The sequence below is a fragment of the Phocoena phocoena genome, chromosome 6 (assembly GCF_963924675.1).
Source record: "Phocoena phocoena chromosome 6, mPhoPho1.1, whole genome shotgun sequence".
NCBI classification, from domain to species: Eukaryota; Metazoa; Chordata; class Mammalia; order Artiodactyla; family Phocoenidae; genus Phocoena; species Phocoena phocoena.
In genome coordinates, this window is record NC_089224.1 from 91,407,590 (window position 1) to 91,424,377 (window position 16,788).

Here is a 16,788-nt window from a genome sequence, read left to right on the forward strand (position 1 = left end):
AGAAACAAACATGAGGTTTGCAAAATTAAACAGGTTTGCAAAAATGTAAAGAAAGCCACTCTTCACACTAAATCATTTTTTTTGTTTTGGAAAATGGTTATTTTTCAGACATAACGAGCATGCCCTTCATGTCAACAAGTAACGTTATTTTTTAGTGAATTGATAAATGTTTTTAAAGTTCTCAGTTTTTTTTGTTGTTGTTGTTGTTTTTTTGCGGTATGCGGGCCTCTCACTGTTGTGGCCTCTCCCATTGCAGAGCACAGGCTCCGGATGCGCAGGCTCCGGACGCGCAGGCTCAGCGGCCATGACTCACGGGCCCAGCTGCTCCGCGGCATGTGGGATCTTCCCGGACCGCGGCACGAACCCGTGTCCCCTGCGTCGGCAGGCGGACTCTCAACCACTGCGCCACCAGGGAAGCCCTAAAGTTCGCAGTTTTAACTGCTAATACAATAAGTATCAATAGAACCTACATCAGCAAAAGCTCTTTGGAGTCCTCACACCAAAATCTGAGAGCCACTGGACTACAGAAAACAGAGGGAAGGGATTATCAAAAACAACATTCTTAGAATTGAAGGACATGAATTTCTAGATGTAATTTCAAACTGTTGTAGCTACATTAGGCGATTGGGAGAAAGGGAAAATGTGAGTGCAGGGATGGGTGAAGGGACTGGGTGAAGGGACCAAAGGAGTTGTAAGAAAACCCCAAGGGAGCTGTAAGGAAGCACTGAGGGACTTGTATCTTCATCTTCCATGTTAGGAAGCCAAAAGATAATATTGTAAAACCAAGAAAGAGCAGCATAAACATTATTTAAGAAATTTAGAGGTAAATACACAGAGAAAGCTAAAAGAATTGAGAGCTCATTTTGGAGAATGAGACTGAAGTGGGGAAGCACAGAGCAGGGGCACTGCTATTGTTTATTAAAAACCTTAAAACATTGTTGACCTTTAAGCTATGGTCATCTATTGTTTTGATAAAAATTAAATTTTAAAAATATCTAGCACAGCAAACCTCCACTTTTATTAACATGATGAGAATTACAAGTTTATTCACAAGAGAAGTCTTCTCATCTCTGTGGAAAGCCACAGACCAAGATACCTCACAAAGTAGGCTATGGAATGAAGAATAGTCGCTGAAACTTGGCAACACGGCAAGCTGTTCCTTGCTGCCTTTGATCCTTTGGTAAACAAGGCAGAGGTGGGTGGTGCATGAGGGAAGGACAGGTGGGATGATAATAAGCGAAGCCTTTAAACATCCAGTCTCTCTAATGTGACTGGAACCATATTTCCATCTGCCAAAGGGCTTCACCCACCAAAGGTGGCTCCCTCTCTATAGTGGTCCAACTGGGGACATTCTGGTCAGCCTAGGGGACAAGGATACCATCTCAGAATCTGAGAGCCACAGCATTATGTGTGCTACCTGAGTCAGCATCTCTTGGTTACTCTTCAACCACAGAGGAGGCATCAGGGAGTTACACCAGAGGCCTAAGGCTTTTGGACATCTTTCTAGTGCATTTCGAACTCTCCAAACTGTAAATGTCATGGCATTAAAAACAGGGTACCGAAAGGTATTTCAGTGTGTGAAGAAAACTGGGAATTAGAGTCTCTGTTTTTGTACCTAAGTCCAGTTTAACTATAAATACTATTTCTTACCGAAAGAAATGTCTCAATGTTCTCATGGACAAAGGAAGCGATATCCTGCCAGTCCAGAATGTCTCCCAGCCAGCTATTCTGACGACTTATGTGCATCTTGTGTCCTTTGAGCCTTCCAGAGTGAGTTACATTCTATGGAATAGAACAGTTCAGACATGAAATCTCCATCTTAACCTAAAGAATAGGAGGTATAAATAGCCTATCTTGTTTTAGGTCCACTTGAGCAATTTAGTAAGTGCACAAAGGTGAAAAACTTTTTATTATTTAAGAATCAACAAAGAACTCCACCGAAAGACCTGAAATATATTTTTCTGTTTATATTCTAGTTACTGTGTCTCAGCCTAGCTTAAAAGCTTCCCTTCTAAGTATGTTCAACTGAACAGGAACGCAGCATATACTTTCATCTTATTTTTCCCTTTTAGCCCCTCTAACCTTCCTCTTGGTCTCCCAGTTTTGCTTTTTTCCTCCTTTGCTCATCTCTCTTATTACTCCTCCATACACGCTAAAGGAAGCAGAGGGGAAATATGAAAAAGTACAGCTAAAACCAATACAATGTTATATGTCAATCATATCTCAATAAAACAGGGGAAAACAAGGGTCGGGGGGGAATCTAACTTGTCTATCTGGAAGAGAATTACACTGGCAGAAATGCAGGAATAACAGATTTGAAAGAGTGATGTGATGTATAAACAAAGTGACTGGTAAGGTTAAAATTTAGAAATAGAAGTAGATTCTTAACATTCTTGTGTTTCCATTCTCGCACTTTTTTCAAACAGCACTGTGATGCCTGCCTTCATTATGCAATGAAGACATTAGATCCTAGTAAAACAGGTAAAGAAAACAATGCACTTACCCACTTACAAATCTATGCTTTTAAAACACTGACCACCCTGGACCATAAGTGAAGCTCAAAGCGGGTGAGGAACAGTAAAAGCTGTTTGTCTGTAAGCAGAAGCCCCAGAGTCAGTAGAAGAAGTGGATACAACTTTCCAATAGTCTGGCTCTTCAGCAGGTATCTACCCAGAGATCCCCCAGTTAGTTTTTTTTTTTTTTGCGGTACGCGGGCCTCTCACTGTTGTGGCCTCTCCCATTGCGGGGCACAGGCTCCGGACGCGCAGGCTCAGCGGCCATGGCTCACGGGCCCAGCTGCTATACGGCATGTGGGATCTTCCCGGACCGGGACACGAACCCGTGTCCCCTGCATCGGCAGGCGGACTCTCAACCACTGTGCCACCAGGGAAGCCCGCCCAGTTAGTTTTAACTCCCAGTTTTGGAAAGCCACAAAAACCATCACTGTTCCTTCGACTCCTCCTGGGGCAGGAGTACACAATGCCAAACAGGTCACTGAGCAACAAATTCAAATTTAAATCAAGCCCTCCTACCCACAAACCCCAAGTTAAGAGATTTATTTATGTTTCTCTTCTGTTTAGATCAACCCAGGGAAAAACTAACCACGAACTCTGCCCCACTCTATCTCCTTCCCCTGGATGGGCATCTTCCACAGCACAGCTCCTAATGGCCCACAGGCCTTGCCAACGCAGTGTATAGAACAGCCTGGCACAACTAGCTGCTTTCAAACCATCATTTTTATATTTAATGAAAAATGATACTATTTTTCGTCATAAAATCTGAAATTGGAGTACATCAGCACAAGTAGCATTAAAGGTTTATTTAAAATAAAATAAATCTCTCCAAACTTTTGGATCTATTTTCACTTCCTCAAAGAGAAAAGTTCTTAGTCTGAAGCTGTATTGTCCCAAATAGTAGCCACTACCCACATATGGCTACTGAGTACCTAAAATGTGGCTAATTCAAAAATGGAAAAAATTATATATATATATATATATATATATATATATATATATATATATAAAACCTCATTAAATTTTTTTATTCATTCCATATGGAAATGACATATATTCAGTATACTGGGTTAAGTAAAATACATTATTAAGATTAATTTCACCTGTCCTAGTTTTTCTTTAAATGTGGCCACTAGAAAAATCAACATTACATGTATGACTTGCATTCATTACATTTCTACTGTACAAATCTGGTCTAGAGGATGGGATGCTGTTGATGGTAATGAACAGAGGATGGAATACTGATACACCAGAGACTGGTAGGTTCTGCCATGGAGACTAATCATCAATTCAAGCTGACTTTTAGTGACCTGAGGTTTAAGAACCTGCAGCTTGGGCATCCCTGGTGGCGCAGTGGTTGAGAGTCCGCCTGCCAATGCAGGGGACACGGGTTCGTGCCCCGGTCCGGGAGGATCCCACATGCCGTGGAGCGGCTGGGCCCGTGAGCCATGGCCGTTGAGCCTGCGCGTCCGGAGCCTCTGCTCCGCAATGGGAGAGGCCACAACAGTGAGAGGCCCGAGTACCACAAAGAAAAAAAAAAAAAGAACTTGCAGCTTAAAAATGTCAATAAATAAAACCCCAATGTTAACACAATCCTACCTGGTCAATGAGTCCATAAAATAAAAGGACACTATTAGTTTACAACTGAAATCCTTAGCTAAAATAACTTACCTTTACAAACCAAGAATGATACAGCCTGTCCCAAAGTTCTAGCACTTGCTTTTCAATTACGGCAGTATTGTTCACCTTATCTCCAAGAATTTTATGCAGCTGGAAGAAATACAGATATAATCTGGTTTAATATTTCAGGCAACAATTCAGTAAAATTAATACATGCTGGGTCTTTATATTTGTACCAAATCAAACTAAAATGTTCTAGCCTATTTAATTGCCTCTAACCACATTAGGTTCTTTTCTAAAACTCTACTCCTCAATATCCCCAGTAAATTTCCTCTCTCCCACCTTTTTGCTTCTTTTTTCTTTCCTTTATTCTTAGGTCTCGACTCCTTGATCTTGGACCTGTAGCCTCTAGAATTGTGAGAAAATTAATTTATGTTGTTGAAGCACAAAGTTCATGGTACTTTGTTATGGCAGCCCTACCAAAACTAATACAGTTCATCTCTACCAATCACATGGGTACTATCTGATATTCAAGCTTCCATCTACAGCCCAGATCTCTCCCTTGAGCTCCAGCTATGTATGTCCGATTGTATGTCTACTTAAGGTATTTAATATGCCCTGAAACAGAATTACCAATCTACATGCAACACCTACACCCCACTACCACCTCCAATTCTTTTTATCTAAATGTACAGCTATCCTTCTAGTTGGACAAACCAAAAACTTCCTTCCCTTGCACTCCATAACCAATCCATGAGCAATTCATGTCAAGACAACCTCAAAAACATATCCCAAACATGACAATTTCTCTCAATTCCCACTGCTACGATCTTAGTCCAACTCGTCAACATCTCACATGGACTATCAGAATAATCTTTCAATTGGTCTCCCTGCCTTCTTCATTCTTGCCCACTCCTCCATAAAGCAGCCAAGATGAGCTTTCAATATCCTAAACCTGGCCATATCCCTGTTTTAAAGTCCTCTGTAGCTAAATTAAAATCCCAAGTTCTTTATGACCTAAAGGCTTGTCTCATCACCACATCCCCTATTCCAGCCACAGTGACCTTTCTTTCCCTCATTCAAGCTCCTTCCCATCTCAGGGCCTCTGAATTTTCTATGCCCTCAACTTGAAACATTCTTTTCGAAGACCTTCATAAACTGCCTCCTTCTCACCACTCAAGTCTTAGTGAAAACATTACCTTCTCAGAGGCATTCTCTGGCCATTCTAGCTAAAGCATCACTTGGAGTTACTCTCTACGACATCACTCTGTTTACTCTGGTCACAGCACTTTCAGATCTGAAACTTTTGTTTGCACGTTTAATGCTTGTCTCCTTTCACCCGGAATGTAAGGCTCTAGGAGAGCTGTAACTCTTTCTGGTTTACTGCTTTTCGCCAGGATTTAGAACAGTGCCTGACACGTTTGTGCACTGGCTGTCGCCTTCTTCATTCTTGTCATCAGAGAAGGGACACAGGAAATGCGCTCATTACTTATTCTCTTGCTGTATCAGGGCAGTATCTCTAGATACAAATTTTAAAAAGAGAATACAAGTACAATGGATAGTTAAAGCGAGGATGTTGTATGACACAGGCCTAGAGCCCGTACTCTGCAACAAGAGAAGCCACCGCAATGAGAAGCCTGCGCACAGCAATGAAGAGTAGCCCCCACTCGCCGCAACAAGAGAAAAGCCATGCACAGCAACAAAGACCCAACGCAGCCAAAAATAAAAATAAAAAATAAATAAATTAAAAAAAAAGAAAAAGATAAGGTGACCATATGTACATGGGTTTATCTCTGGGCTTTCTATCCTGTTCCATTGATCTATATTTCTGTTTTTGTGCCAGTACCATAATGTCTTGATTACCGCAGCTTTGTAGTATAGTCTGAAGTCAGGAAGCCTGATTCCTCCAGCTCCAATTTTTCTTTCTCAACATTGCTTTGGCTATTCGGGGTCTTTTGCATTTCCACACAAATTGTGCGATTTTTTGTTCTAGTTCTGTGAAAAATGCCATTGGTAGTCTGATAGGGATTGCGTTGAATCTGTAGATTGCTCTGGGTAGCACTGTCATTTTCACAATGTTGATTCTTCCAATCATGTACATGGTACATCTCTCCATCTGTTTGTATCATCTTTAATTTCTTTCATCAGTGTCTTATAGTTCTCTGCATACAGGTCTTTTGCCTCCTTAGGTAGATTCCTAGGTATTTTATTCTTTTTGTTACAATGGTAAATGGGAGTGTTTCCTTAATTTCTCTTTCATATTTTTCATCATTAGTGTATAGGAATGCAAGGGATTTCTGTACATGAATCCTGCTATTTTACCAAATTCATTGTTTAGCTCTAGTAGTTTTCTGGTAGCATCTTTAGAATTCTCTACGTATAGTATCCTGTTATCTGCAAACAATGTCAGTTTTACTTCTTCTTTTCCTATTTGGATTTCTTTTATTTCTTTTCCTTCTCTGACTGCTGTGTCTAAAACTTCCAAAATTACATTCAATAACAGCAGTAAGAGTGGGCAACCTTGACTAGTTCCTGATCTTAGAGGAAGTGGTTTCAGTTCTTCACCACTGAGAACGATGTTGGCTGTGGGTTTGTCATATATGGCTTTTATTATGTTTAGGTAGGTTCCCTCTATGCCTACTTTCGGGAGAGTTTTTATCACAAATGGGTGTTGAATTTTGTCGAAAGCTTTTTCTGCATCTGTGAAATTATCATTTTTTATTATCATTTTTTATTCTTCAATTTGTTAATATGGTGTATCACATTGATTGATTTGTGTATAATGAATAATCCTTGCATTCCTGGGATTAACTCCACTTGATCACGGTAGACGGTCCTTTTAATGTGCTGTTGGATTCTGTTTGCAAATATTTTGTTGAGAATTTTTGCATCTATGTTCATCAGTGATATTGGCCAGTAGTTTTCTTTTTTTGTGACACCTTTGTCTGTTTTTGGTATCTGGGTGATGGTGGCCTCATAGAATGAGTTTGGGAGTGTTCCGCCCTCTGCTATATTTTGGAAGAGTTTTGAGAAGGAGAGGTGTTAGCTCGTCTATAAATGTTTGATAGAATTTGCCTGTGAAGCCATATGGTCCTGGGCTTTTGTTTGTTGGAAGATTTTTAATCACAGTCTCAATTTCAGTGCTTGTGCTTGGTCTGTTTATATTTTCTATTTCTTCCTGGTTCAGTCTCGGAAGGTTGTGCTTTTCTAAGAATTTGTCCATTTCTTCCAGGTTGTCTATTTTACTGGCATACAGTTGCTTGTAGTAATCTCTCATGATCCTTTTTATTTCTGCAGTACAGCTGTTACTTCTCCTTTTTCATTTCTAATTCTGTTGATCTGAGTCTTCATTTTTTTCTTGATGAGTCCCGCTAATGGTTTATCAATTTTGTTTATCTTCTCAAAGAACCAGCTTTTAGTTTTATTCATCTTTGCTATTGTTTTCTTCATTTCTTTTTCATTTATTTCTGATCTGATCTTTATAATTTCTTTCCTTCTGCTAACACTGAGTTTTGTTCTTCTTTCGCTAATGCTTTAGGTATAAGCTTAGGTTGTTTACTTGAGATTTGTTTCTTAAGGTAGGATTGTATTGCTATGAACTTCCCTCTTAGAACTGCTTTCGCTGCATCCCATTGGCTTTGGGTCGTCATGTTTTCATTGTCATTTGTTTCTAGGTATTTTTTGATTTCCTCTTTTTTTCAGTGATCTCTTGGTTATTTAGTAGCGTCTTGTTTAGCCTCCAAGTGTTTGTATTTTTTACAGTTTTTTTCCTGTAATCAATGTCTAGTCTCATAGCATTGTGGTCAGAAAAGATACTGGATATGATTTAAATTTTCTTAAATTCACCAAGGCTTGATTTCTGACCCAAGATATGATCTATCCTGGAGAATGTTCCATGAGCACTTAAGAACACTAATGATGAAAAATTTGAAAGTGAAATTAAGAAAACACTCCCATTTACCATTGCAACAAAAAGAATAAAATATCTAGGAATAAACCTACCTAAGGAGACAAAAGATCTGTATGCAGAAAGTTATCAGACTCTGATGAAAAAAATCAAAGATAATATAAGTAGATGGAGAGATATACCATGTTCTTGGATTGGAAAAATCAACATTGTGAAAATGACTCTTATTACCCAAAGCAATCTACAGATTCAATGCAATCCCTATCAAACTACCACTGGCATTTTTCACAGAACTAGAACAAAAAATTTCACAATTTGTATGGAAACACAAAAGACCCCGAATAGCCAAGGCAATCTTGAGAATGAAAAACGGAGCTGGAGGAATCAGGCTCCCTGACTTCAGACTATACTACAAAGCTACCGTAATCAAGACAGTATGCTACTGGCACAGAAACAGAAATATAGATCAATAGAACAGGATAGAAAGCCCAGAGATAAACCCATGCACATATGATCACCTTACCTTTGATAAAGGAGGCAAGAAAATACAGTGGAGAAAAGACAGCCTCTTCAATATGTGGTGCTAGGAAAACTGGACAGCTACATGTAAAAGAATGAAATTACAACACTGCCTAACACCATACACAAAAATAAACTCAAAATGGATTAAAGACCTAAATGTAAGGCCAGACACCATCAAACTCTTAGAGGAAAACATAGGCAGAACACTCTATGACATAAATCACAGCAAGATCCGTTCTGACCCACCTCCTAGAGAAATGGAAATAAAAGCAAAAATAAACAAATGGGACCTAATGAAACTTAAAAACTTTTGCACAGCAAAGGAAACCATAAACAAGACCAAAGACAACGCTCAGAATGGGAGAAAATATTTGCAAAGGAAGCAACTGACAAAAGATTAATCTCCAAAATTTACAAGCAGTTCAGGCAGCTCAATATCAAAAAAAACAAACAACCCAATCCAAAAATGGGCAGAAGACCTAAACAGACATTTCTCCAAAGAAGATATACAGAATGCCCACTAGCACATGAAAGAATGCTCAACATCATTAATCATTAGAGAAATGCAAATCAAAACTACAATGAGGGGCTTCCCTGGTGGCGCAGTGGTTAAGAGTCCGCCTGCCAATGCAGGGGACATGGGTTCGTGCCCCGGACCAGGAAGATCCCACGTGCCGTGGAGCGGCTGGGCCAGTGAGCCCTGGCCACTGAGCCTGCACGTCCGGAGCCTGTGCTCCACAAGAGGAGAGGCCACAACAGTGAAAGGCCCGCGTACTGCAAAAACAAACAAACAAAACTACAATGAGGTATCCTCTCACACCGGTCAGAATGGCCATCATCAAAAAATCTACAAACAATAAATGTTGGAGGGGGTGTGGAGAAAAGGGAACCCTCTTGCACTGTTGGTGGGAATGTAAATTGATACAGCCACTAGGGAGAACAGTATGGAGGTTCCTTAAGAAACTAAAAATAGAACTACCATACGACCCAGCAATCCCACTACTGGGCATATACCCTGAGAAAACCATAATTCAGAAAGAGTCATGTACCAAAATGTTCACTGCAGCTCTATTTATAATAGCCAGGACATGGAAGCAACCTAAGAGTCCATCAACAGATGCATGGATAAAGAAGATGTGGCACATATATACAATGGAATATTACTCAGCCATAAAAAGAAATGAAACTGAGTTATTTGTAGTGAGGTGGATGGACCTAGAGACTGTCATTCAGGGTGAAGTAAATCAGAAAGAGAAAAACAAATACTGTATGCTAACACATATACATGGAATCTAAAAAAAAAAAAAAATGTTCCCGAAGAACCTAGGGGCAAAACGGGAATAAAGATGTAGACTTACTAGAGAATGGACTTGAGGATATGCGGAGGGGGAAGGGTAAGCTGGGACAAAGTGAGAGAGTGGCATGGAAATATATACACTACCAAACGTAAAACAGATAGCTAGTGGGAAGCAGACGCATAGGACAGGGAGATCAGCTCGGTGCTTTGTGACCATGTAGAGGGCTGGGATTGGGAGTGTGTGAGGGCGGGAGAAGCAAGAGGGAAGAGATATGGGGACATATGTATATGTATAACTGATTCACTTTGTTATAAAGCAGAAACTAACACATCATTGTAAATCAATTATACTCCAATAAAGACGTTTAAAAAAAAAGTGTATTCTGTTGTTTTTGAATGGAATGTCCTATAAATATCAATTAAGTCCATCTTGTTTAATGTGTCATTTAAAGCTTGTGTTTCCTTATTTATTTTCATTTTGGATGATCTGGCCATTGGTGAAAGTGGGGTGTTAAAGTCCCCTACTATGATTCTGTTACTGTCAATTTCCCCTTTAAGGCTGTTAGCCTTTGCCTTAAGTATTGAGGTGCTCCTATGTTGGGTGCATAAATATTTACAATTGTTATATCTTCTTGGATTGATCCCTTGATCATTATGTAGTGTCCTTCTTTGTCTCTTGTAATAGTCCTTATTTTAAAGTCTATTTTTTCTGATACGAGAATTGCTATTCCAGCTTTCTTTCGATTTCCATTTGCATGGAATATCTTTTCCCATCCCCGCATTTTCAGTCTGTATGTGTCCCTAGGTCTGAAGTGGGTCTCTTGTAGACAGGATATATACGGGTCTTGTTTTTGTATCCATTCAGCCAGTCTATGTCTTTTGGATGGAGCATTTAATCCATCTACATTTAAGATAATTATCGATATGTATGTTCCTATTCCCATTTTCTTAATTGTTTTGGGTTTGTTTTTGTAGATCTTTTCCTTCTCTTGTGTTTCCTGCCTAGAGAAGTTCCTTCAGCACTTGTTGTAAAGCTAGTTTGGTGTCGCTGAATTCTCTTAACTTTTGCTTGTCTGTATAAAGGTTTTAATTTCTCCATCGAATCTGAATGAGATCCTTGCTGGGTAGAGTAATCTTGGTTGTATGTTTTTCCCTTTCATCACTTTAAATATGTCCTGCCACTCCCTTCTGGTTTACAGAGTTTCTGCTGAAAGATCAGTTGTTAACCTTATGGGGATCCCCTTGCATGTTATTTGTTGCTTTTCCCTTGCTGCTTTTAATATTTTTTCTTTGTATTTAATTTTTGATAGTTTGATTAATACGTGTCTTGGCATGTTTCTCCATGGATTTATCCTGTATGGGACTCTCTGTGCTTTTTGGACTTTCTTGACTATTTCCTTCCCCATGTTAGGGAAGTTTTCGACTATAATCTCTTCAAATATTTTCTCAGACCCTTTCTTTTTCTCTTCTTCTTCTGGGACCCCTATAATTCTAATGTTGGTGTGTTTAATTTTGTCCCAGAGGTCTCTGAGACTGACCTCAATTCTTTTCATTCTTTTTTCTTTATTCTGCTCTGCGGTAGTCATTTCCACTATTTTACCTTCCAGGTCACTTATCCGTTCTTCTGCCTCAGTTATTCTGCTATTGATTCCTTCTAGATAATTTTTAATTTCATTTATTGTGTTGTTCATCATTGTTTGTTTGCTCTTTAGTTCTTCTAGGTCCTTGTTAAACGTTTCTTGTATTTTCTTCTTTCTATTTCCAAGATTTTGGATAATCTTTACTATCATTACTCTGAATTCTTTTTCAGGTAGACTGCCTATTTCCTCTTCATTTGTTTGGTCTGGTGGGTTTTTACTTTGCTCCTTCATCTGCTGCATATTTCTCTGTCTTCTCATTTTGTTTAACTTACTGTGTTTGGGGTCTCCTTTTTACAGGCTGCAGGTTCGTAGTTCCCGTTGTTTTTGGTGTCTGCCCCCAGTGGGTGAAGTTCGTTCAGTGGCTTGTGTAAGCTTCCTGGTGGAGGGGACTGGTGCCTGCGTTCTGGTGGATGGGGCTTGATTTTGTCTTTCTGGTGGGCAGGGCCACATCTAGTGCTGTGTTTTGGGGTGTTGTGAACTTAGTATGATTTTAGTCAGCCTCTCTGCTAATGGGTGGGGTTGCTCCTGTCTTGCTAGTTGTTTGGCATGGGGCATCCAGCACTGGAGCTTGCTGGCCATTGCGTGGAGCTGGGTCTCACCATTGAGACAGAGATCTCTGGGAGAGCTCTCACCGATTGATATTACATGGTGCAGGGAGGTCTCTGGTGGTCCAATGTCCTAAACTCGGCTATCCGACCTCAGAAGCTCAGGCCCAACACCTAGCCAGGGCACCAAGACCCTGTCAGCCACACGGCTAGGTACGTGGGGATTTTCTTGTCTTTTGGGAAGTCTGAGGTCTTCTGCCAGCATTCAGTATGTGTCCTGTAGGAGTTGTTCCACATGTATATGTATTTTTCATGTATTTGTGGAGAGGAAGGGGACCTCCACGTCTTCCTCCTCCACCATCTTGAAGGTCCTCCAATTCACCCATTTAAGAGTGTAACTCAACCGTTTTTTAGTACATTCACAGTTATGCAACGATTACCAAAATCAATTTTGGAACATATTCATCCCCCCAAAAGAAAACTCCATACTCATTAGTAATCAATCCCCCATTTCTCCCCAATCCCCCTACCCCTGAAAACCACTACTCTACTTTGTTTCTGTAGATATGCCTCTTCCACACATTTTATATAAATGGACGTGGTCTTTTATGACCGCTTCCTTTACACAGCCTAATGTTTTCAAGGTTCATCCATGTTGTAAAATGTATCAGTTCATCCTTCCTTTTTACGGCCAACTAATATCCCAGTATGTGGCTATACCACATTTTATTTATCTATTCATCAGTTAATGGACATTCAATGGTTGCTTTTAGATATTATCCCTGTGTCTTGCAAATGAGGATCACAAATATTTTACAATGTTTCGTAGCAATATCATCTCTCTTCAGCTGTCTTCCCTTTTAGAATCCTGAGCAAAAGGTTTCAAACCTACCTTTTCTCTAAGTAATTTGAAATTTACTTCTTTAAAATCTAAGGCACATTTCTCCAGCTATCCAAATTCCCCTTCTTTATCCTTTTCCCAAATACGTAAGAATTCCAGAATAAAAATTTCTCCTGAACAGATAATTCAAAAGTTAAACGCTATGCTTTCCATAGAATAAGTCAGGCATATATATATATAAAAGTCTAAAAGCCTTCTGCAATGACTGGATTTTTCTTCTATGATAGTTCTGAGATGCATATCCACATACAGTGGACCTTTGACCAACACAGGTTGGAACAGCACAGGTCCACTTACATGTGGATGTTTTTCACTAAATATGTACTACAGTGCTCCACAGTCTGTGGTTGGTTGAATCTGAGGATGTGGAACCAGGTACATGAGCACCAACTGTAAAGTTATATGGGAGTTTTTTGACCACAGAGAAGGTTAGCACCTCTAACCACCACATTGTGCAAGGGTCAACTGTACTTAACTTTCATTTATTCAATAAATATTTTTTTTAAAACTTCCATGTGACAGTTGATTTGGTTATCTGGCATGGACCCAGGAAGATCAGTAACACATTTTTCTCTTAAGTTGACCACAATTTAAGTTGACCACAATTCCATCCTCAGGTTAGCAGATTACTGTGTGTACAATGTCATTTCCAAGATACCTTTTTTGAGATTTTGTTTTTGAATTTTAAACAAGAAATCACACACTAATACTTTTTTTCTGGCACACATCTCACTGCAACAAATCTTGTCAATCCCTAGACAATCCTAATTACTTCAATACATTAAAACTTCAAATTACCTTCATTTCCATAGGCAAAACTAGGGGGGAAAAAAAGAGATATCCCAAATCCATATCATGGAGTCTGAGCTTAGCTGTGATAACTGTGCCTTCTCCTCTGTCTTTCATCTCCCCTTCACTAAGCTTCAGCTTCCTGTCTCTACATCCTGGATCACATAAATACCCCTTCTTAAAATACACTCGTCCTTCTCTATATTCATCCAGGACCTATCATTCCATTCCTTCAAGGTTTATCTCAAGTGCCACATTAAAGCACTAAACTCAGTTCCGGGCACACACTTCTAGCATACCACAGTAGAAAGAGCAAGGGATTTGGAATTACTCTTCAGTTTGAAACCAAGCTCTGCAATTTACTACATGACCATAGGGAATTTACTTAGCTTTGCTAAGTCTGTTTCCTCATCTATAAAGGGGATAAAATAATTCAGACTACAATAAGTTTCTTGGAAAGATTAAATGAAACAAATTGGAAACTGCCAAGCACAGTTATCAGCAAATAATAAAATATAATATATGTTAATACCTTTTTCTCCACAAAGCCTTATTTGTCCACCCAAGCTTAGTGATCATTCTGTTCTAAAGCACAAATAATGAATCAGAACTATCTTGAACATGAAACAAAAGGCCTACCTCTCAGACTGTTCAGGCTAGCAGCACTAATCAATATGATCATCCAGAAGGTTTAATTTCATCGTATATTGCTTGTTGACTTGCAGATTTAAGCCTATCTCAAAAATAGAAATTGTTCTAAACAGAATCTCCATTTTTGCTTTATCAAAGCAAGAAGTCACTACCAATGAAGACCCTGCAAAGAGAAAGCCGCAAAAAGAGGCTCTTCCCTTACCTTGTGGGTTATCCATTCTCGTCCATACTGATACACATTGTTAGCCGCGGAATTAAGGGCTCTTTGGACTACCTGAGCCTCAGGAAGCCAACTAATTTAAAATAAAGAGAGAAAAAATGAAAAACTAATACAGTGCACTGCACCAAACTCTTGGAACTTAATTTTTTAAACACCGATTAACTGACATCACACACTTACAAATGTAATAATCTTATAGTATAATAATATGAACAGGAAATTTGGATCTCTAAATAGAGATGTGACTTGGGAGAAATTAAGAGCTTTTAAATTACTCCAGTATTTATAGATTCATTAGTGGTTTGAAGAGACTGTTGAATATTTTCAGTTACATGGTACTACATTTTAGGGGAAATTATAACCTGTATTATTATTCAAAAATGTGAAATTCACAGAGGTATCTGAATAGATCCTTAATGACTGACAAACATCTATTAGGCCTGATAAAAAAAATCTTGCTGGCTGCTGTGAAAACACTTTGCCACTGTATTCATGCAGGTGTCCTAAGAGCAACAGATAGAGAGGAGCTGCTGTGAGGCCAAGTCAAAGGCTTTGGCTCAGTCCAGACCTCCTCACAACCAGTACCCTCTAGGAGACATGGGGCCAGAAACAACCTGAGCAACCTTTGCTGGGACAAACTGGGACACACCTTGGTCTTATATCAACCATGGCCTCTAAATTGAGCTTCTTGCTTCAGATATTTACTACATCAGCCAATCACTAACTCTCCTAGCCTCAGTCAAAAGGTATCCCTCAGGTGAAACCAAGCTCCTACAATTAGGACTGGCCTACCCTCATCTTCCTGGGTAAAGATTAATCTCTATCACAGTATGACCTACCAAGAGAACAGCCCCAATTAAAAACAGCTTCATCTACTGGGTTCCTCCCAAGTAAGGGCAGGGCTAAGTGACATTCAGTACCACCGTGGTGCCATCTCCTAATGCAGGTCCTGAGAATCAGCAGGCTTGAGACTAGTGAGTAGTAAGTAGAAAATGAGTTCTAGACTAACAATACTGTCCAGGAAAAGAATTAAGATGTGTTCCAACTTCAACTTCATTTTCTCTGAAGCTCTACTAGGCTGATCCTACCCTAAGTATTTCTAATTTATACTTCAGCTCACCAAGCACATACACAGGAAGTCGAGGTACCTATGTAGGGCACACAAAATGTGTACCACACTGGAAGAAAGTATATCTAATCAATTCTTAACTGTATCACCTCCACTAAGAGCACCCACATGAATTTCCCACAAGGTCAACTGCCATCTTCAGGACAAGAATCCACTGAGTACTGAGATTTGCAAGAAACTATTAATTCATGACCACCCCCCGAATCTGCTGCAAAAGAATCAGACCTCCCACAAATTACTGAAGTCTAAATAGCTTTTAAATTCTTTCCTGCATAGAATATTATTCAGCAATAAAAAGGAACTTACTATTGCTACATACAACATCTTCAGTGGACTTCAAGGGAATTATGCTAAGTGAAAAAAGCCAATCTCACAAGGCTGCATACTCTATGATTAGATTTATGTATCATTCATCACACAACAATATTATAGATATGGAGAACAAAATACTGGTTGCCAAGGGTTAGAAATATGTTGGAGGAGGAGGTAGAGGGTAGGTGTGGCTAAAAGGGGCAGCATGAGGGAGCCTTGCGGTGATGGAACAGTTCTGTATCTTGACATGGTGTTGATAGCTAACAGGAAGCATGATAAAACTGCAGAGAACACATATAACACGCACATACACATACACAAGTGCATGTAAAACTAGTGAAATATCAATTTCCTGGTTTTGTTATTGTATGGTTATACAAGATGACAACAACGGCACAGAAGGTGGGGCGAAGAGTCCAGGGGACCTCCCTATACATTTCTTTGCAAGTCCCTGTGAACTTTATAATTATTCCCACATTTAAAAACAAAAACAACTGGGCTTCCCTGGTGGCGCAGTGGTTGAGAGTCCGCCTGCTGATGCAGGGGACACGGGTTCATGCCCCGGTCCGGGAAGAAGATCCCACATGCCGTGGAGCAGCTGGGCCCGTGAGCCATGGCCGCTGAGCCTGCGCGTCCGGAGCCTGTGCTCCGCAACGGGAGAGGCCACAACAGTGAGAGGCCCGCATACCACAAAAAAAAAAAAAAAAAAAAAACCAACTTTCTGAACTACTCTGATCTGGGG

At 39.8% G+C, this 16,788-nt stretch overlaps 1 protein-coding gene across 1 annotated transcript in view; it reads right to left on the bottom strand.

Moving 5' to 3' along the window:
* TMEM245 (transmembrane protein 245) overlaps positions 1–16,788 on the bottom strand; it is a 91,729-nt gene that overhangs the window by 23,928 nt on the left and 51,013 nt on the right. Inside the window, exons 10-12 of the mRNA XM_065879930.1 lie at positions 14,588–14,678; positions 4,185–4,283; positions 1,651–1,782 (exon numbers count right to left, since the gene is read on the bottom strand). Coding sequence (XP_065736002.1) covers positions 1,651–1,782; positions 4,185–4,283; positions 14,588–14,678 — 322 coding nt within the window. The remainder of the gene's footprint in view (positions 1–1,650; positions 1,783–4,184; positions 4,284–14,587; positions 14,679–16,788) is intronic.